The following is a 21,871-nucleotide window of genomic DNA, read 5'->3' as shown; positions in this document are numbered from 1 at the left end:
TGGAAAGTCCCGCCACTAACTGAGCCGAGTCCATTGACCGTGGGTACATATTCGTAGTATGCCCTGAATTAGGCTAAGAAACCTAGAGGCAACTATTATTGTGTCCAATACGGCAATAAACCTGGCCGAAGTGCCTTCGTACCTTATTAGACTCTGTGGTCATTGGGGGTTCTCTTCGGGTCTGCTGTGTCAACTATCTGCGCAGAGCTGGGGCAGCACATAGAGGGAACACACGCACGCAGCCGAGTGATACCAACAAGGAGACAGCAGAGCACCACACCGGTAGCCTCTGACAACACATCTGACAACAGAGGTGAATCCTACAACATAAATAAATTATAGCCAAAGTCTGCCAGGAAAGTCAAATCTGCGTGACTTGTGAAATTCACAGAGTACACTGGATGTTATTTATCATACATTGATCAATTTATCTGTGAAATTTTGGGGAGTAGGAGGGGAAGTGAAGTCGCACACAAGTCTGGATCTTGTATATAATCTTACTGTCATATCAGGAGGCAATGTGGCCTAGTATATAGGGCATCAGACTAGCAGTGAAAAGATCTGGGTTCCTGTAATCATAGTTCAAATGATATTCTATGTGCGTAACCTTTGCCACTTCTGTAAGTCATGCCTATTTAGATTGTAAGCTCTCTGAGGGCAGGGACTGTATATCACCCTAGTGTTTGTGCAGCATCAAACAAAATGGGGCCCTGTTCTCAGGTGGTGTCTCTTGGCATTAATGTAACACAACTAATAATACATACATAATGTCATGCATCTGAAGAAGTGGGTATTCACCCACGAAAGCTCATGCTCCAAAACGTCTGTTAGTCTATAAGGTGCCACAGGATTCTTTGCTGCTTTTACAGATCCAGACTAACACGGCTACCCCTCTGATACTTAATAATACATAGTGTGTATTGTATTATATTTAGCAAATGATTATGTTCAGTGGTGCCCAATCTTATTACACATGAGGGCCACATAAACCTTAGCACAATCTTGCGTGGGCTAAACAGATTCCACAAATCTTAATAAGATTTAAAGTCACCTGTATTGATTTATATTTTAAGTTCAGCTTATTTCATACGTATTTAAACAGGTTGTTTCTATGTACAGTATTGTTTATTTACACACTTGTGTAAACTAAAATGATGTAAACATGATGACAAAATGCTAGTGAATCAGCTATTAATATATTGTATTGAAGCAGGCTGTGGGCCCTATGAAATGCTCTTGTGGGCTGTAGGTTGAGTACCCCGACGTAATCCATAGAAAGTGACTGAAATTACTTTATAGAAAGTGACTGAAATTACTTTAACTGGTGGGAAAGCAATGGAACATTTAGAGCCAGACAACAGATGGTGTAGAGCCAGGAGGTGAGGAGGGATTTCCCATTACAACTAACTCACTCTAGCTGTTAGACTAATCCTGAGGAAGATAAAGTTCTCCTCCTTGGGTGCCTCATGTGTAGTTACTGACTTTTAGTAGGGAGACTTGCTTTAGAAAATCGCCTCCTGCCAAATCAGTTCTGAAACTCCAAGCCTGACAGAGATAGTATAGATAGAGCTGGATTACATGGACTTCTTAATTAAGATAAACTCTAAATCCAAAGCTCTGCCCTGTTTAAAAAAAAGGAGATGAAGGGTTGCTTGCTGCCCTTAATTACCTTATCTTGGTTAGTCAGGCCATTCAAACGTCAAAGGCAGTGAAACCAAGGAGGAATTGCTCCTTTGGCAGCTATTCACCCAGCCTCTTCTCATGAGTCATGTGGAAGCCCCAGGATCTCAGCTGGCATCTCCTGATGTCCAAGCTCAGACTCCTGGCTGGGTGCCATGCAGCTCCAGCACTGTCCTGGGAAAGAAGAGGCCTGGACATCGACACCTCTGAGGCTTATTGCTAATGAGTATTGTCTTTAAACTCTTCCTCTCCCAGCAGCAGTGAGCTGCGCCATAATGGGCCCTTCTGCTGCCACCCCCACTCATGGCTGTGACTTATCCCACACAGAAAGGCTCCTCTACCTCATGCAGCCCCTTCCCCCCCCCCCCCCCCCGCTGCTTCTTCACAGGAAGGGCCCTGGATCTGCAGCTCAAGATCAACCCCTCACACAGCCCAGAGGCACAGCTAGGCTTAGTGCCTGGTGAGACTGCTGCTAGCAGCGGGGGACATCCACGTCAGCAGGACCGGACCCCTTGTGGCGTGCGATCACCCCTGCCTGCCCCACTTACAGCAGCAGCAGCAGCATCCTCTACACTCCCAACTCAGCCACAGCCCCCAGGCCTGTGCCAGCCCTGCTGCATGCAGTGCCCTGCACCTGGCTGTGTATTACCACTGTACCAGGTGCCAGGCCCCAGCTTGCATGGTGCCTGCCTATCTGGGGGCTTGTCTACATCAGAAAGTTGCAGCGCTGGTGAGGGAGTTACAGCGCTGCAACTTTGAAGGTGTACACATCTGCAGGGCACCACCAGCGCTGCAACTCCCTGTTTGCAGCGCTGGCCGTACTCCCGTTTTGTCTCGGGTGTAGAGGATCCAGCGCTGGTGATCCAGCGCTGGTAATCCAATGTAGACACTTACCAGCGCTTTTCTTGACCTCCGTGGAAGGAGGAAGCCTCTGGTAATCAAGCTGGTCTCCTTTCCCGGTTTGCTCTCTCGTTCCCGGAGCCCAGAGCAAGCAGGTCTCCTTCCCTGCGGTTTGCTGGGTGGCTCCGGGAACGCGAGAGCAAACCGCGGCGAAGCGGGTCTCCTTTCCCGGTTTGCTCTCTCGTTCCCGGAGCCCCGAGCAAGCAGGTCTCCTTCCCTGCGGTTTGCTGGGTGGCTCCGGGAACGAGAGAGCAAACCGCGGCGAAGCGAGTCTCCTTTCCCGGTTTCCTCTCTCGTTCCCGGAGCCCCGAGCAAGCAGGTCTCCTTCCCTGCGGTTTGCTGGGTGGCTCCGGGAACGAGAGAGCAAACCGCGGCGAAGCGGGTCTCCTTTCCCGGTTTGCTCTCGCGTTCCCCGAACCGCCGAGCAAGCAGGTCTCCTTCCCTGCGGTTTGCAGGGGGGTTCGCGGAACGCGAGAGCAAACCGCGGCGAAGCTGGTCTCCTTTCCCGGTTTGCTCTCTCGTTCCCGGAGCCCCGAGCAAGCAGGTCTCCTTCCCTGCGGTTTGCTGGGTGGCTCCGGGAACGAGAGAGCAAACCGCGGCGAAGCGGGTCTCCTTTCCCGGTTTGCTCTCTCGTTCCTGGAGCCCCGAGCAAGCAGGTCTCCTTCCCTGCGGTTTGCTGGGTGGCTCCGGGAACGAGAGAGCAAACCGCGGCGAAGCGGGTCTCCTTTCCCGGTTTGCTCTCTCGTTCCCGGAGCCCCGAGCAAGCAGGTCTCCTTCCCTGCGGTTTGCTGGGTGGCTCCGGGAACGAGAGAGCAAACCGCGGCGAAGCGGGTCTCCTTTCCCGGTTTGCTCTCTCGTTCCCGGAGCCCCGAGCAAGCAGGTCTCCTTCCCTGCGGTTTGCTGGGTGGCTCCGGGAACGAGAGAGCAAACCGCGGCGAAGCGGGTCTCCTTTCCCGGTTTGCTCTCGCGTTCCCCGAACCGCCGAGCAAGCAGGTCTCCTTCCCTGCGGTTTGCAGGGGGGTTCGCGGAACGCGAGAGCAAACCGCGGCGAAGCTGGTCTCCTTTCCCGGTTTGCTCTCGCGTTCCCGGAACCCCCCTTGAAGCCGCCCAACAGCGCTGCAGTGTGGCCACATCTAACACCACTTGCAGCGCTGGTTGCTGTAAGTGTGGCCACTCTGCAGCGCTGGCCCTATACAGCTGTACTAATACAGCTGTAACAACCAGCGCTGCAAAACTTTAGATGTAGACATGGCCTGGGACTCCTCTCTCACCAACACGCCCTCTGTTTGGGGCTCTCTGCCTTTTGTCCACACACCCCATTCCCTTCACCCAGTGGTTTTCAACTTGTGGTCCGTGCACCCCTGGTGCACCCCGTGCAGACCAGTAGTATAGCTGAGAGGGGGAGAGAAGTGGAGCAGTGGCCACTCCCCCACTGAGCACAAGTGGCGCCTTTTCAATTTCTTGCCGCCTTTTTAATTTTACTCACCCGGCGGTGCTCGGGGTCTTTGGCAGCACTTCAGCTGCAGCTCCTTCACTCACCCCGGATCTTCAGCGGTGGGTTCCTCCCTTGCCCCGGGGTGTGTTTGGCAGCACTGAAGGACCTGCCGCCGGAGACACATGGAGTGAGTCAAGGGCCCGCCGCCGAAGACCCGGAGCGCCGCCCCATCAGTAAAAGCGCTGCAGCGGCTGGCGCCTCGCTCCCACTGTTCCCTCCACCGGGCTATGCCGCTGCTGCAGACTAGGACCGAGATTTCCAAGGGGGTCCCTCTGCACTTCCATTTGAAATATTTTAGGGGTCCACAAGTGAAAAAAGGTTGACTGCCACTGCCCTGATCATGTCCCCCTCCTCCGTGAGTCCCCCCTCCCTAGGCATCCTCCCCTCCCTCGTGAGCCTCCTTCCTCTACGCACCCTTCCTCCCCCCCCCTTGATTCCCTCTCCTCTATGCATCCTCCTTTCCCCTATGCTTCCCCTATCCGCCGTCAGTGATAACCTCCCCTATGGCTGCTCTCCCCCCTGTGCATGTGCTCCCCTCCCCGTCCGGAATCCCCTTCCCTTACACACGCTCCCTCCCCATGCCCGCTTCCCCGCCCCCCCTGCCCGATCTCTCCTAACTCACTCGGAGCCGCCCTGTTCACGAGACCCCGCTGCCCCCCTCCTTGCTCAGGTGCCGCCCCGCAGCAAAGCTCCGGCGCGCTGGCTCCCCCCAGCGCCCCCGGCCGTAGCCGAGCTGCAGGGAGCGGCGCGCGGGAAAGTTTGCAGTCACGCCGGGCGCCTGTGTGTGTGGGGGGGGGGGCGGGGGGGAGGCAGGGCAGCGCGGGAGGGACCGGGCCGGCTGCTCTGAGTCTCCTCCCCGCCTGCCCCAGCTCCTGGCGGGGCTGCGGGCCGGGGGCTGGCGAGAGATGGGGGATTCGGGGGGGGGGGGGCTTTGCTGCCTCCCGCCCCGCCCGGCCGCCGCCCCGCAGCGCCTTCTGCTGGGGAGGCAGCGGGGCGGGGAGCGCAGCCCGTTAAAGCCCAACCCGCCGCCGAGCACCGCTAGTCTGCAGCGCCTGGGCACCCGGGGCGGGAGGGAAGGCGGCAGCCGGCGCTGCCATGGGGAGCCCGGGGCGCCCCAGCCGGTGCTAGGAGGAGGCGGGCGGGAGAAGGGGGCGCGGGCGGCCGCGATGCTGGGGAATGGCTCGCTGCGGAACTGCTGCGAGCTGGGCGGGCGAGGGGGCTTCGGCTTGGCGGGGCGGGAGGCGGCGGCGGCCCGGCGGCCGGCCTGGGTGGGCCCGGCGCTGTCCAGCGTGCTGATCTTCACCACCGTGGTGGACATCGTGGGCAACCTGCTGGTCGTCGTCTCGGTCTTCAAGAACCGCAAGCTCCGGAACTCAGGTAAGAGGCTGGACGGGGCCGCTTCTAGAGCCAGCCCTGGACTCTGGCGTAGCCCTTCGCTGCCCAGCCCGGGGCGGCTGGGGTGGGGGGCGGCGGCTTTATACAGCGGGCAGCCTGGTACTCAGCCCGAAACTATCCCGCTGCCTCTCCTGGACCCTTCAACTGGGCCACTCCCAGAGCTCTGCCCGGGACTTCCCAACTCTGCCGAGCCCCGCAACTCAGTCCGGAAACCACGGCACTGGGCTGGCCCCACACTTGTGCCAATCCCTGTCCTCGAGCCGCTAACCCCGGCACTGGCTCCTAATGGGCAGCAAGGCATCGGGTAATCTTAGTGCGGCGTGTGGTGCCGTGTTTTATAAGGATGCGGGGTAATACAATAGCGTTTCAGGATTAACTGAAAGTTTTCCCCAAAACTGAACGGGAGGGAAATCTCTGTAGAGATTCAGACCTGTCTAAGGTACTTTTCAGTGAGTGTGTGTGTAGGAGAGAGAGGCTCAATCCACTGTCCGCGGGTTTATCAAATTCACAGTAATCTTCGTATTTATTAACCAACGTTTTCTGCCGCCTGCTTGGTCATCCTTAAACACCAAATAAAGGGGATTTTTCGAATCCTGTGTGTGTTTATTTCTTGAGGTGATGTAACTGATAAACTTTCTGTTTGCCTCGCAGTTTATTCAGTTTGGGGTTGGCTAAAGATGCAGGTGGCTAGACATTTGTTTGCCCTACAGAACTAGACAGGGGGAGGAAATAAGTGGTACCCAGATGGGACTGCTTTGCCATGCCTCTTTTAGAATGACTTCCCATTGTTGTTTTATGTCGTTCAATGGACTTTTGTTATACCGCCTACGTGCTGTCTACAGCCTGATTCAGCCGAACAGGAGTTCATTTATAAGTGCTAAAAAGTTAGATTGTTCATAGGATATTTGCACTCAGTCGACGGTTAGGTATATGGATGTAATGGAAGGTGTTATTATCCCCACTAACTGAAGGGAACGAGCTCGTTTGAGTTCCCATTACTAGCGGTTCCGGGACTGCACTGTTACTTCAGATCTTCAATAGCATTATTTTATGACGTGAAGGAACTCAGTCCTAAGTAACAAAACTTTGTCAAGACCAGATCCAAGTTAGGCGCAGAATGCCCCATACCATCTCTATGCTAAATGGGAGACTGCTTTGGTGCTACAAGAATTTTAGATCAAAGAGATACATCGGGAGCCTCGCTATGAACCCTCCCTTTGTTAATAAAATATAGTTGGTAATATATCTTTATTAAAGTACTTTAAGCATGCAGGTCTATTTCAGGGAGGTTCATTTCTTTTGCAGAGGTCTTTTCAGTGTTTTCTTGTTTCACATTCATTGTGGATAGATCTTGAACTGAAGGGAATTGAGGAAAATTCAGTCCCTGTGTTAAATACAAAAAATGAAATAGTGTGTAAAGAGATGACATTTCAGTTCATTAAATGTTTATTGTTGGTGCTTTAACTATCTGTATGCATCCCCCCCAGTTGACAATGCAATACACTAGGTTTCATTTACTATAAGAAAGGCTGAAATATCTCTTTATCTTATGTATTAACTTACCTGGTACAAATGGTATTCTTGTAGTTCAGCTGAAGCATAAGACTTGTACAAAGATCATTTCAGATGTGCAAAACTCTGGTTTATGTAACTTGACACGAGTAACTCCTATAGCTATACTGATTAGACTTGTATTGAACAGTAAGAGGCACTAAGAACTAGGTTGCCTTTGCTTTTCAAAGAAAAAATGCTTCTCTAGGAAGCAGAAATAAATGAAATTGGAAAGAATACAATATACAGAGCTATCATTACTATTCTGTTATCATTTGGTCAATACTTAGATACTATTATAATTTTTAAAAAAGGAATCTGGCCTCTATCAGTTTCAGTAGGAAAAATAAATCAAAGGAACAGAAAAATGAAAATATAGGAACATAACCCATCAGGAAGATATTGAACTGAAAAAGGGATGATGCTGAGTTTTCATCTAAAAGCAGTTTTCTTTTAGCAAATGACTGTGTTTAGTCATCAATTGCCTAGTAACTTGATAACATGTTTATATTTTAAGGGCAGGATGTGGATTAGAAGGCCATATAATATAGTATGGTTAAAACAATATGCTTCTATTGGGCTTTACTCCATGTAGAAACCTAATTAGTTAGGAGGAAGATAATGACATATTCCTCCATATTTTAAAATTCCTCCTATTACACTGAGGCCACCTGTACCTCTGCTGATGAGAAAATACTGTAAGTGGGGAGAGAAAACATCACAACAACCTACCAGTCCTTAGACAAATAGATCTATCACTTATCAGAGCTCATAGATATGAATCACTGTAGCTTTGCATGACCCAAAGACTGACAGAAATGTCAGTTCTGCTCTGAATAACCCTGGGGGTCTGGGAGTACACTGCTGTCACTAGTGCCCATTGGTTGATGAAAATGAATAGACCTTTGTTCACTCATCTTTGTGAAGCTCAGATGGACAGAAACATCAGATCATAGAGGAGGAAGGATGATCAGGACTTCTGTGCAGGTAGGCTGATATGGTTTGCTGTGTTCATTTTACAGTGCACAGAAGTTACTGGTGAGTATGATAGTGGGAATAAACTTAAATTAATTATCAAAGTGCATGGTGGTATCATAAGATGTCACTAGTTACAAGCATTATTTTCATAATAGAATTATTAATGCATATTATTAGGTCCAGTAGTGCCCACAAAGTGCTAGCAACAGTTTGCAATTCATGAGGCCAAGCAACATGCTGAGGGTCAGGGAGAGGGACACCATAAACATTTATTTTCAATATACATATTCTCTTCTTAACCTTAAATATTTATCTACATGTGACTGTCCCACAAATTCATTTTTAGGCATCAGGAAGAAATGACTCTTAAGGATGGATTTGAGGGGGTAGAGATAGGTAGAGGCTTATGGGTCAATTCAGTCAGATTTCCATGTGTAGAATGCAGAATGAAAGAAGGTGTGAAGATGACTGTGGGAGAATCAGAGAGATGGACATTCAAGACTATCACCATTAATGGAGTAGTGGAGAAGGTGTGGAATGCTAAGAATCAATTACTTTGGAGATGGAGGGAAGAAGAGAGAAGAGGCAGGAGTTGGAAAGATAGGTGGGTCAAGAGTTGACTTTTTGAAGTGACTGGAGCATAGGATTATAGAATCATAGAACTGTAAGGCTGGAAGGGACCTGAAGAGATCATCTGGCCCAGCCCTCTGCGTTAAGGTTCTGTTGGAGCCTATTTCAGTGCTTAACTATCCTTATAGTTAAGATATTAGGAAAAACTGTCTAATCTCCCTTACTGCAGATTAGGCTCATTATTTCTTACCCCACCTTCAGTGGAGATGGGGAACAATGGATCACCATCCTTCTTGTAACAGCCCTTCACATATCTGAAGACTTATCACATTTTCCCCACCCATCCCCATGTTCTTTTCTCAAGTCTAAATATGCCCAGTGTTTTTAACTTTTCATCCTAGGTCAGGGTTTCTAAAATTTTATCATTTTTGTTGCTCTCCTCTGTATTGTCTCCAAATTGTCCCCATCTTTCTGAAAGTCTGGTGCCCAGAACTGGACACAGTACTCCAGCTGAAGCTCACCAGTGTCAATAGAATGGGACAATTACACCTGTGTCTTACATACAACACTCCTGTTAATACAACCCAGAATGATAAGACTTTTTCCCAACTGCAGCCATTAACGCATATTCATCTGTGATCCACTCCAACTCCCAGATCCTTTTTTCAGCAGTACTACTACCTAGCCACCACATTTTATAGTTGTGCATTTGACTTTTCTTCCTAAGCATAGTACTTAGCACTTGTCTTTATTGAATTTCATCTTGTTGATTTTGAGCATCTTTGTAATTGTGAAGGGAAGGAGCAAAGGAGAGTCAGATATTGGGGAAGGTCAGGAGGTGGTGAGAGTGGATGGCAATGGATGTCAGAGACAAGAGGGACTGAGACAGTGGAAGGGTTAGAGGAGGAGAGCAGTCCAAAACTTTGGTGTTGGTGACAGGAGAAAAGGAGGACAGGGTGCTGGAAGAGAGGAAATAGGAGGAATTTTGGTCACCACTATATAGAAGAGATGTAGAGAAACTGAAAAGGATCCAGAGGCAAGCAACAAAGATGATCAAAGGGATGGAATGCAATCCTTATGAGCAAAGGCTGAAGGAACTGGGCATGTTTTGTTTGGAAAGGGGCACATTAAGGGCAGCAGGGGAAACATGATAGAAGTCTTAAAATACTTGAAAGGCTGCCATAAAACAAATGGAGAAAAATTGTTCTCTCTTGCCACAGAAGGCAGGACAAGAGGCAATGGGTTCAAACTACAGCATAGCAGATTTATATTAAATCTCAGGAAAAACTTCTTAACTGTAAGAACAGTAGGACAATGGAACACACTGCCTTGGGAAGTTGTGAAAGCTCCTTCACAGGAGCTTTTCAAAAAGAAACTGGATAGCCATCTGTCTTGGATGGCTTAGACACAACAAATACTGCATCTTGGCAGGGAGTTAGACTAGATGACCCTTGTGGTCCCTTCTAACACTGTGGTTCTATGAATGGGAGAGACCACTTCAGATCTTGACTACTTTTTCTCTGAAAAAGCTGGTGAACTCTTGTGTGGAGGCAGAGGGAGAGTTTTAGGATGTGAGCTGAAGGTTACGACTAAGCAGTGTGGATTTAGGGAATAAAGAACCCAAGCTCAATTACTTTAACTAATATCACTAATAACCTTCTCTTCAGGAATCAAGACACCATTATGTCATAGCCCCCAGATTTAGACACACTGTTCTGTCTCAGGTTTTACTAAGATCCTGATAATTACAAATTGTTTAATTATGAATCATCCACCATACAATTAAGGAATGATCAAAAGCAAATGTTTCACAGCCTTCGTATAATATGGGGCTCACAGAACTGAGTGAAATGAAATGCCCCATTAGCCTTTATATAGAAAAGTGTAGGTTGGTATTCATATTCAGCAGAAGAGGAGAGTCAAGGAAGTGTGGGGCATTGTTAGGACTGATGCTTTTAGGGCCTGATCTTTCTGTCCTACTACATTGGGAGTTTGGGCAGCATTACAACTGCAGGCTTGATGTACATACTGAAGTCTGTTTCTCAATTGTGCTTGAGAGAAAGGGAGTGAATTTGTGAAGGCTTTTTCTACTAATTCATATCTAATTGGTATGACTCCACACCACTTGTCCAGTTATGTAACTGTAGCCAGACTTTTTGTAAGATCCTGAGCAATTTCTGATCTCTATAAATGGTTCATTTTATAGAAATTAGTGCTTTTATATTGTCTGATTTTGAAAGAGAAATAATTTTATCCAACCTGTTGCAAAATTAAACAAAACTTCATATGTGGGAAAGATCAAAGCGAACTTTTTCTTTCGGTTTGACATAATGTACTGAATTTTCAGAAGTGACTAATGATTTTGGGTGCCTTAATCGTTGTTTTCCAATTTTGACATATCTTTAAAGGGGCCTCATTTTCAGCTGAACAGTCACCCTAAAAAATCAGGTCTCATTAAGATCACTAGTCACTTCTGAGACTTTCAGTCCATATTTATATAGACATAGATAACTCTACTATTCCAGTCCCAAACTAGCTCTTATATAGATACTAGTGCTCTCGAGATGAGAGAGACAAAGACAGAGACAGGCTCATAAGCAGCAGCTAGCACAATGGAACTCCAATCTAGATTGGGGTATCTAGAAGCTACTACTATATAAATAATAATAATTCCACTCTTTCCTCCATTCTTCCCTCCCCGAGTCATCAGAACACTGGTGTATATAGACATGTAATTAATTCTTGGTAGTCCATCAATCCGATGATGTCAAATGATGATTTGCACAGGACCTGTGCATGAAAGCTTTTTAAGTGGTAGAGCCGTTGCACGGGAGCAATCCCACTCTCTCGACCTTAGAAGCCAGATACCAATGATACGAAAAATCGTCATGACTGGTAACTTCTTTGGTTGCAGTGGATGGCCCTGACATTTTTCGTGCCTCATCAAACCCTTTGCTGTCCACAAAGCGTTGCAGAACCGCCTTCTTGGCTGTTAGATCTTAGTGATCTCTTTCACCCAGTCCGCCGGAACTGACGTCGCATGCAGGGTAGGCATATCCCTAATTCACTGAGGGTTTGAGACCCATCAGTTACACTCACCTGGTTTAGCCGACCTGTTGAAGCCGTTGCCCGGGGTGTGGCCACTGCGCATGCTGCAGCTACTTGGAGCCACAAGTGAGAGCTGAGTGACTGGTGGGGACCAAAGTGGACAGACCACCCCCGAAGGGTTACGACAAGTCCCCCCATCAGAGGTACCACCCCTCCCTGGGCACCCCCTACACCCCTGACATGTAATTATATATCTATATATACACATATTATGTACATGTCTGCATAAACGGTTATTTCTATATGTAAATATATACACATCTGTAGAAAATAAAACATTCCTGCACATGGTATTTTAACAATTTTGGCATTCAACTTCCTACTAAATAAACTTTAAAAAATGTAATTGTGACTTGTGCTTTTCTTCTTCATTTTCCCATTTCTCATCATTCACACCACATTCTTTCCTTTTTCTTTACATACGGGTGTATATTCTCCTCCATTATGATTTGTAGCCTTCCCTTATTCCTCATTTCTCCCTACATCTCCCTTCATTTTTCCCCTGCATTGTGTTCTCTCCCTTCTTTTCCATGTTCTCTCTCACATCTAATTTCCACTCTCTGTATCGCCTTTCCTTTTCCCCACCCCAGGCTCTCTGCACCTGTCCTTTCTTACCCACTCAATTGTACTGCTACTCTTTTCTAGCCATCAACATCAATCTGTCATCTCACTTCTACATTCCCCCACGTGTCCTTCACTCACCCCTTCCCATCCCCAAAACACTGATCCCTTACAGCATTCTGTTTCTCTCCCTTTCCTCCCTCCATCAAGACTCTCTCCCTTCTTTCCCCACCAGCCCACTCTTTCTACCCATCGTTAGTAAGCTAAACACAGTACGTCTCTGTTTTCTGGGAGATGGGATGGGAGAAGATTCCCAGTGGGATGGGAGAAGATTCCCTCTTCCATGTCAGCTGGTTCAAAAAGTAACTACGGTTGAGTCACTGGTTTTGAGACATTAATTTTAATGAGCATTGGGTGCCTAAATACTTTTCAAGATCTAGGCCTAAGTGATAATGACTGAAATCTTTGCCCTATGGGAGTTTTGCCATTAACTTCAAAGGGCTAAGATTTCACCCAGTGATAACAATATAATCCACTTCAATGTTGCTGGAGAAGGGTGTGTATCAAAAGCTAACACTTTGACCAAACTTTATTTATTTTGTGCCAAAAACTAGAGCTGGCATAAATCAGCATAACTTCATTACAGTAAATAGATATACACCAATTTACATCAGCTGAGGATCTGATCCTTTATTTTTAATTATTTTTTAAAGAGGAAGCTAGTCAAAAAGACCCTAACATTGAAAATAAGGACATTAAACTCCTTAGACTCAACACGGAGGCTATTTAAACAGCTACAGTCGAGTCATAAAAGGCATATGTTATAACCTTAGTCCCAGATTTGGACCTTAGCGTCCAAAATATGGGGGTTAGCATGAAAACCTCCAAGCTTAGTTACCAGCTTGGACCTGGTACCTGCTGCCACCACCCAAAAATTAGAGTGTTTTGGGGCACTCTGGTCCCCCTGAAAAACCTTCCCTGGGGACCCCAAGACCCAAATCCCTTGGGTCTCACAACAAAGGGAAATAATCCTTTTTCCCTTCCCCCCTCCAGGTGCTCCTGGAGAGATACACAGACACAAGCTCTGTGAAACTACACAGACTGACTCCCCCTCTCTGTTTCCAATCCTGGAACCAAATAGTACTTTCCTATTCCCCCAGAGGGAATGCAAAATCAGGCTAGTAATCCAACACACAGATCTCCCCGATTTCTTCCTCCCACCAATTCCCTGGTGAGTACAGACTCAATTTCCCTGAAGTAAAGAAAAACTCCAACAGGTCTTAAAAGAAAGCTTTATATAAAAAGAAAGAAAAATAAGTACAAATGGTCTCTCTGTATTAAGATGATACAATACAGGGTCGATTGCTTAAAAGAATATTGAATAAACAGCCTTATTCAAAAAGAATACAAATCAAAGCACTCCAGCACTTATATTCATGCAACTACCAAAGAAAAGAAACCATAGAACTTACTATCTGATCTCTTTGTCCTTAAACTTAGAAACAGAAGACTAGAAAGTAGAAAGTACTTCTCCAAAGCTCAGAGAAAGCAGGCAGACTCACAAAAGACTTAGACGCTCAATTCCCTCCACCCAAAGTTGAAAAAATCCGGTTTCCTGATTGGTCCTCTGGTCAGGTGCTTCAGGTGAAAGAGACATTAACCCTTAGCTATCTGTTTATGACACGCCCCCCAAATTGCAGACAGTGGGGAAGCTCACTGGCGGCGATTTCCTTCTAGAACTTTAAAATAAACAGATTAATACAACACATGCACCTTTACATATACCCCTAAGTATATAACTAACAGACTTCTACATTTTAAGAACACTTTTTAACTACTGAATTCTGGGAAACTCTCACGGGAGAGTGCATCAGCTACTTTGTTAGAAGCTCCTGTGATGTGCTGAATTTCAAAATCAAAATCTTGGAGAGCTAAACTCCAATGAAGAAGTTTCTTGTTGTTCCCCTTGGCAGTATGAAGCCACTTTAGTGCAGCATGGTCAGTTTGTAGTTGGAACCGCCGTCCCCAAACATATGGGCGTAGCTTTTCCAGGGCGTACACAATGGCATAGCATTCCTTTTCACTGACTGACCAGTGACTTTCCCTCTCAGACAGTTTCTTGCTGAGAAACACGACAGGATGGAAGTTGTGATCTGTTGCTTCCTGCATGAGCACTGCTCCTATACCACGCTCAGATGCATCTGTTGTTACTAGGAATGGCTTGTCAAAGTCCGGGGCCCTGAGCACAGGGTCAGACATGAGCGTTGCCTTAAGTTGGGTAAAGGCCTTTTGACACTCATCAGTCCACTTAACGGCATTTGGCTGGGTCTTTTTGGTCAGGTCGGTCAATGGGGCAGCGATTTGGCTGTAGTGTGGTACAAATCGCCTGTAGTATCCGGCCAAACCTAAGAAGGATTGGACCTGCTTCTTGGACCGTGGGACAGGCCACTTTTGGATAGCATCCACCTTGGCCTGTAGGGGGTTTATGGTTCCTCGACCCACCTGGTGCCCCAGGTAAGTCACTCTGTTTTGGCCTATTTGACACTTTTTGGCCTTAACAGTTAGTCCGGCCTGCCTGATGCGCTCAAAGACCTTTTCCAGGTGTAGTAGGTGTTCGGGCCAGGAGTCTGAAAAAATGGCCACATCATCGAGGTAGGCAACTGCAAATTCTCCCAGTCCAGCTAGTAGACCATCTACCAGCCTCTGGAAGGTGGCGGGTGCATTTCGAAGGCCGAAAGGAAGGACATTGAATTCATACACCCCCGCATGGGTGACGAATGCTGACCTCTCCTTGGCAGGTTCATCTAGTGGTACTTGCCAGTACCCCTTGGTTAAGTCTATTGTAGACATGAACTGGGCACGTCCCAACTTTTCCAATAGCTCATCAGTGCGTGGCATTGGATAGTTGTCCGGACGAGTTACAGCATTTAGCTTACGGTAGTCCATGCAAAAGCGTATTTCCCCATCTGGTTTGGGTACCAGAACCACTGGAGATGCCCATGCACTGGTAGATGGGCGGATTATACCCATTTGTAGCATGTTCTGGATCTCCCGTTCTATAGCAGCTTGGGCATGAGGAGACACTCGGTAGGGTGGGGTTCTGATTGGGTGAGCATTACCTGTATCAATGGAGTGGTATGCCCGTTCAGTCCGTCCTGGGGTGGCTGAGAACAATGGGGCGAAGCTAGTGACAGCTCCTTGATTTGTTGCCGCTGCAGACGTTCCAGGGTGGTTGAGAGGTTCACCTCTTCCACGCCACCGTCTTTTTTCCCGTTGTAGTAGACACCGTCAGGCCACTCAGCATCCTCTCCCTGGACTGTAAACTGACAAACCTGTAAGTCTCTGGAATAGAAAGGCTTGAGAGAATTAACATGGTACACTTTAGGCTTTAGTGAGGAATTGGGAAATGCTATGAGGTAGTTTACAGCTCCCAGGCGTTCTTGGACCGTGAATGGCCCTTCCCATGATGCTTCCATCTTATGGGCCTGTTGCGCCTTCAAGACCATAACCTGGTCTCCTACCTTGAAAGAACGTTCTCTGGCATGTCTGTCATACCAGGCCTTTTGCTCTTCCTGAGCATCCTTTAGATTCTCTCTAGCAAGGGCTAAAGAGTGTCGGAGGGTGCTTTGCAGATTGCTTACAAAGTCCAGAATGTTAGTTCCTGGAGAAGGCGTAAACCCCTCCCATTGCTGCTTCACCAACTGTAATGGCCCCTTAACCTCGTGACCATACACAAGTTCAAATGGTGAAAACCCTAAACTGGGATGTGGTACAGCCCTGTAGGCAAACAGCAACTGCTGCAACACTAGGTCCCAATTATTGGAGAATTCGTTGATGAATTTTCGTATCATGGCCCCCAAAGTTCCATTGAACCTTTCCACCAGGCCATTGGTTTGATGGTGGTACGGGGTGGCAACCAAGTGATTCACCCCATGAGTTTCCCACAGTTTTTCCATGGTCCCTGCCAGGAAATTAGACCCTGAATCTGTAAGGATGTCGGAGGGCCAACCTACCCTGGCAAAGATGTCTGTTAGGGCCAGGCACACAGCGTTAGCCCTGGTGTTGCCTAGAGCGACTGCTTCTGGCCATCGGGTAGCAAAGTCCACTAAAGTCAGTACGTACTGCTTTCCTCTGGGCGTCTTTTTTGGGAAAGGGCCCAGAATATCCACAGCTACTCGCTGAAATGGGACCTCAATTATGGGGAGTGGCTGGAGAGGGGCCTTGACCTGGTCTTGAGGCTTTCCCACTCTTTGGCATACCTCACAAGACCGGACATACTTGGCAACGTCCTTGCCCATCCCCTCCCAGTGGAAGGACTTCCCCAACCGGTCCTTGGTTCTGTTCACCCCAGCATGGCCACTGGGATGATCATGGGCTAAGCTTAAGAGCTTCCCCCGGTACTTAGTTGGAACCACCAACTGTTTTTGCGGCTGCCATTCTTCCCGGTGTCCACCAGAAAGAATTTCCTTGTATAAAAGTCCTTGGTCTATAACAAACCGGGATCGATTAGAAGAGCTGAGAGGCGGTGGGGTGCTCCGTGCCACCGCCCAAGCTTTCTGAAGGCTGTCATCTGCTTCCTGCTCAGTCTGGAACTGTTCCCTTGAGGCTGGGGTCACCAGTTCTTCCTCAGACTGTGGACTTGGGCTTGGTCCCTCTGGAAGCGATGTAGGTGATGGGGTTGTTTCCGTTGCTGGTGAACCGCTCTCCGCTGGTGCACCTGAGGGTATTTCAGGCTCTGGCTGAGCCTTTTGGGTATGGCTGTCTTTTGCTTCTGCCAGTTCTGGCTCGCTGGCGCCCTCTGGCGTTGAGGTTGAAGATGTGGTTGCACTTGCTGGTGCTGGTTGCTGTTCCAGTTCCGGGCCTGGGACTGGAGATGCTGTGGCTGTTTCAGTGGTAGGCATGGAATCCGGGTCCACTACCTCTGTCTGGGTCTCTGGTAACACAGACGGGGCCTCTGTGGACGGTTCAGGAACAGGAATGGGTCTGGAAGCTTGCCTGGTTTGGCTACGTGTAACCATTCCCACTCTCTTGGCCCGCCTCACCTGGTTGGCCAAGTCTTCCCCCAGTAGCATGGGGATAGGATAATTGTCATAGACTGCAAAAGTCCACATTCCTGACCAGCCTTTGTACTGGACAGGCAGTTGAGCTGTAGGCAAATCTACAGCTTGTGACATGAAGGGGTAAATTGTAACTTTGGCCTTTGGGTTGATGAATTTGGGGTCAACGAAGGATTGGTGGATAGCTGACACTTGTGCCCCCGTGTCTCTCCACGCAGTAACCTTCTTTCCGCCCACTCTCAAATTTTCCCTTCGCTCCAAGGGTATTTGAGAGGCATCCGGGCCTGGGGATCTTTGGGGTGATGGTGGTGTAATGAATTGCACTCGCATGGTGTTCTTGGGACACTTGGCCTTGATATGTCCCAGTTCATTACACTTAAAGCATCTTCCATCTGATGGGTCACTGGGCCGAGGTGAGTTACTGGAGACTGGTGAGGTTGAAGGGTAGGGTATCTGTGGCTTTACTTGGGTGGTATGTGGGGTCTTTGGCTGTCCTCGGTTGTAGGGTTTATGGTCTGTGTGCCCCCTGGGGTAATCGTTCCCCTTGACAGTAGCTTTCTTGCTTTCTGCCAGTTCCATCCATTTGGCTCCAATCTGCCCCGCCTCAGCGATATCTTTGGGATTTCCATCTTGTATGTACCGTGTGATGTCTTCAGGAACACCATCCAAGAACTGCTCCATTTGTATGAGGAGGTTCAGTTCTTCCAAGGTTTGAATGTTGTTTCCTGTTATCCAGGCCTCATAGTTTTTTGCAATGTAGTAGGCGTGTTTGGGAAATGACACCTCGGGTTTCCACTTTTGGGTTCTGAAGCGCCGACGGGCATGATCTGGGGTTATCCCCATTCGGTATCTGGCCTTGGTTTGAAAAAGTTTATAGTCATTCATTTGCAGCTTAGGCATTTCAGCTGCCACCTCTGCTAAAGGTCCACTGAGCTGTGACCTCAATTCTACCATGTACTGGTCTTCGGGGATGTTGTACCCAAGACAGGCTCTTTCAAAATTTTCCAAGAAGGCCTCGGTGTCATCACCTGCCTTGTAGGTGGGAAATTTCCTGGGCTGTGGAGCAATTTTTGGCGCCAGGTTGTTAGGGTTGGCTGGCACAGGCAGCCCAGCTTTTGCCAAGTCCAGTTCATGTTTTCTCTGTTTTTCCTTCTCTTCATTCTCTTTTTGTTGTTTTTCCATTTCTTTTTGTTGTTTTTCCATTTCTTTTTGGTGTTTTTCCATGTCTCGGCGGTGGGCCGCCTCTTCTTCTTCTTGCTTCCTTCTGTGGGCCAACTCTTCTTCTGCTTGTTTCCTTCGGTAGGCCACCTCTTCTTCTTCTAGTTTTCTTTTGTGTGCTGCCTCCTTGGCTGCCTCTTTGGCTGCCTGTTCTCTTTGGTAGGCTGCCTGTTCTCTTTGGTAGGCTGCCTCTTTGATCTGTTCTTCTCTTTCTTTCATCTCCATCTCTTTTTGTTTTATTTCCAGTTGTCGCCTGTGTTCAGCTTCTCTGAATTGTTCTTCGGCCTCAATTTTTGACTTAGAAGTCATGGTTCCTGTTTTCTTGGGTTGGGGTGCCCTCCGGTGTTTATCTTCTGCACTGCAGGTTCTCTGTTGCCTCCTGAAGTCTGCCTAGCAACAGTGCTTTTTTCCTTTTCTCTCTCTAGCTAATGTTCAATGAAGGGAAACCAGAAAAACCACTTTATTTGCATGCATATAAGTGCTGGTACTTGCCTCCTAATGGGAGGGCTATTGCATGACAAAAGACCCTCACAGTCTCTTAATGGCTTCTCGCTTAACATGCAAGCCACAAACTGCCAGAGAGAGCAGAAAAAAAAATTCTCTCTGGTTCCCTTTTAAAACCAACTGTTTCTCTCTGCTAAAAAGCCCTTAGCAGAGAAGAGAAAAATATAATATTCCTACTGGCTTCTGGATTCTGTCTATATCCCACCCACTGCCACCATGTTATAACCTTAGTCCCAGATTTGGACCTTAGCGTCCAAAATATGGGGGTTAGCATGAAAACCTCCAAGCTTAGTTACCAGCTTGGACCTGGTACCTGCTGCCACCACCCAAAAATTAGAGTGTTTTGGGGCACTCTGGTCCCCCTGAAAAACCTTCCCTGGGGACCCCAAGACCCAAATCCCTTGGGTCTCACAACAAAGGGAAATAATCCTTTTTCCCTTCCCCCCTCCAGGTGCTCCTGGAGAGATACACAGACATAAGCTCTGTGAAACTACACAGAGTGACTCCCCCTCTCTGTTTCCAATCCTGGAACCAAATAGTACTTTCCTATTCCCCCAGAGGGAATGCAAAATCAGGCTAGCAATCCAACACACAGATCTCCCCGATTTCTTCCTCCCACCAATTCCCTGGTGAGTACAGACTCAATTTCCCTGAAGTAAAGAAAAACTCCAACAGGTCTTAAAAGAAAGCTTTATATAAAAAGAAAGAAAAATAAGTACAAATGGTCTCTCTGTATTAAGATGATACAATACAGGGTCAATTGCTTAAAAGAATATTGAATAAACAGCCTTATTCAAAAAGAATACAAATCAAAGCACTCCAGCACTTATATTCATGCAACTACCAAAGAAAAGAAACCATAGAACTTACTATCTGATCTCTTTGTCCTTAAACTTAGAAACAGAAGACTAGAAAGTAGAAAGTACTTCTCCAAAGCTCAGAGAAAGCAGGCAGACTCACAAAAGACTTAGACACTCAATTCCCTCCACCCAAAGTTGAAAAAATCCGGTTTCCTGATTGGTCCTCTGGTCAGGTGCTTCAGGTGAAAGAGACATTAACCCTTAGCTATCTGTTTATGACAGCATACATACCCTTAAACAAGAAAGGAAGCGAAAAACCTAGTCTGGGTAAATGACAAGTTACAAGAGGGCATTTGAGCTAAAGAGAAAGTGGAAATCCAACCCAAGAGGAGCCAACAGAAATGTGTATAAACTCTAGCAGGTAAGACATAGGCTAGAAATCAGAGTGCAAAGAGGGAATTTGAAGAGCAGAGAAGTAAAACCAAATAAGATTATATATCTATATTTATCAGAAGCAGGAAGCCCACAAGATAATCAGTAGATCATGTGGGCTGCTAGGGGTTACAAGGAACACTTAATAAGATAAGGACATTGGTGAGAAACTAAATGACTATTTCAGATCAGTCTTTGCCACAGACAATGGTGGGGAGTTAACTAGTCTTTTCAGACAATAAAGAGAATGTACTGCTAGAGAATGGATACAAAACAATGAATGGGCCAGTGAAGGGAGATCAGGATCTTCTGTTCTCATAACATAAGAACCAGGGGATGTTCAATGAAAGTGAAAGACAAAAAATTCTAAACAAAAAAAAAAGAAAAGAAAAAGAAAAAGGAAATACTTTTTCACACACTGTGTAATTGGACTATGGAACTCTGCCACAGTAATGTATAGAGACCACACATTTAGCAAGATTCAAAGCGGGGTTGAATATTTGTAAGGAGCCATTCATAGTAATAGCTAATGTGAACAAAAAATATGAGAGGGATATAAAACTCATGTTAACAGATTTAAATGAATCTCTAAAAATTAGGGATTATGATTAGACTATAATTCAGGGGCAGATTATCTGACATCTGCTACTGCAGGATTTTTTGGATCTTCCTATGAATTATCAGGTGCTGGCTATTGTCAGATGGGATACTGGACTAGATAGGCTATGGGTCTGATACAGTATGGCAATTCCTATGTAGCTGAGGCGTCAAAAAGAAAGGTGGTAGAATGTAGTGCTAAATGAATGTGGAACAAGCTACCACAATCAGATTCCTGGGTCTTGAATTAATTTAAGAATGGAGTGCTGAACCCTAATGCAAATATGCAATCCTCTCTACTCTGGAGGACTTGAAGGTAGCAAATGTTGTGCCTTATCTTTAAGTAAGACATGAGGTGAGCCTGGCAATTACAGATTTGTGAGCCTTACTGCGGGCAAAATGTTTGAATGATCATTAAAAAAAATCACAATGATAAAATACCTAGATGAATATGATACAGGGATTTCTTGCACTTTCTGAAGCAACTAGTACTAATTACTCTCAGACAGGATGTGGAACTAGATGGAGCTCTGAACTGATCTTATATGGCAACTCCTCTGTGGCTTGGCATCTCCCCATGGACTCTGGAAAGGCTGCCCCTTTACAGTGCTTTCTGACTTCCACAGAATGTTCACTCTACAAGAGAGCTCCAATCCTGGCCAAACCCAGAGGATCTGCTGAGTATTCAGTGGTGTCACTGCAGATGCTTTGACACATTGATTCAGAGAGCGAAGATGCCAGATGCTTTCTACAAGGAGTAATGAAAATCATTTTTAAAGGGGGGATTTTTCTTCTAATTTTTTAACTGCTTAATATTTCAGATCGTGACGTGAGCCACCTTGGGCCACTTTGTCATACAGAGCCAGATCCAATTGCCACTGAAGTCAATGGCAGTCTTTCCATGGACTTTAGGATGAGTTCGATTGGACCCATATTGAGTACTAATGTCCTAGGGAGCTCACCAAAGTTAGGTAGCAAACTAGGGAAATGTGGTCTACATGAAGTTACTATAAGGTGCAGGGCCG

General features: G+C 47.0%; 1 protein-coding gene across 1 annotated transcript in view; it reads left to right on the top strand.

The window, feature by feature from the left end:
• Positions 1-5,241: 5,241 nt before the first annotated feature.
• MTNR1B (melatonin receptor 1B) overlaps positions 5,242-21,871 on the top strand; it is a 61,442-nt gene continuing 44,812 nt past the window's right edge. Inside the window, exon 1 of the mRNA XM_050942154.1 lies at positions 5,242-5,452. Within this exon, the coding sequence (XP_050798111.1) occupies positions 5,242-5,452 (211 nt within the window). The remainder of the gene's footprint in view (positions 5,453-21,871) is intronic.

The sequence above is a fragment of the Gopherus flavomarginatus genome, chromosome 1, assembly GCF_025201925.1.
Source record: "Gopherus flavomarginatus isolate rGopFla2 chromosome 1, rGopFla2.mat.asm, whole genome shotgun sequence".
NCBI lineage: Eukaryota > Metazoa > Chordata > Testudines > Testudinidae > Gopherus > Gopherus flavomarginatus.
This window is presented reverse-complemented; position numbering and strand designations above follow the sequence as displayed.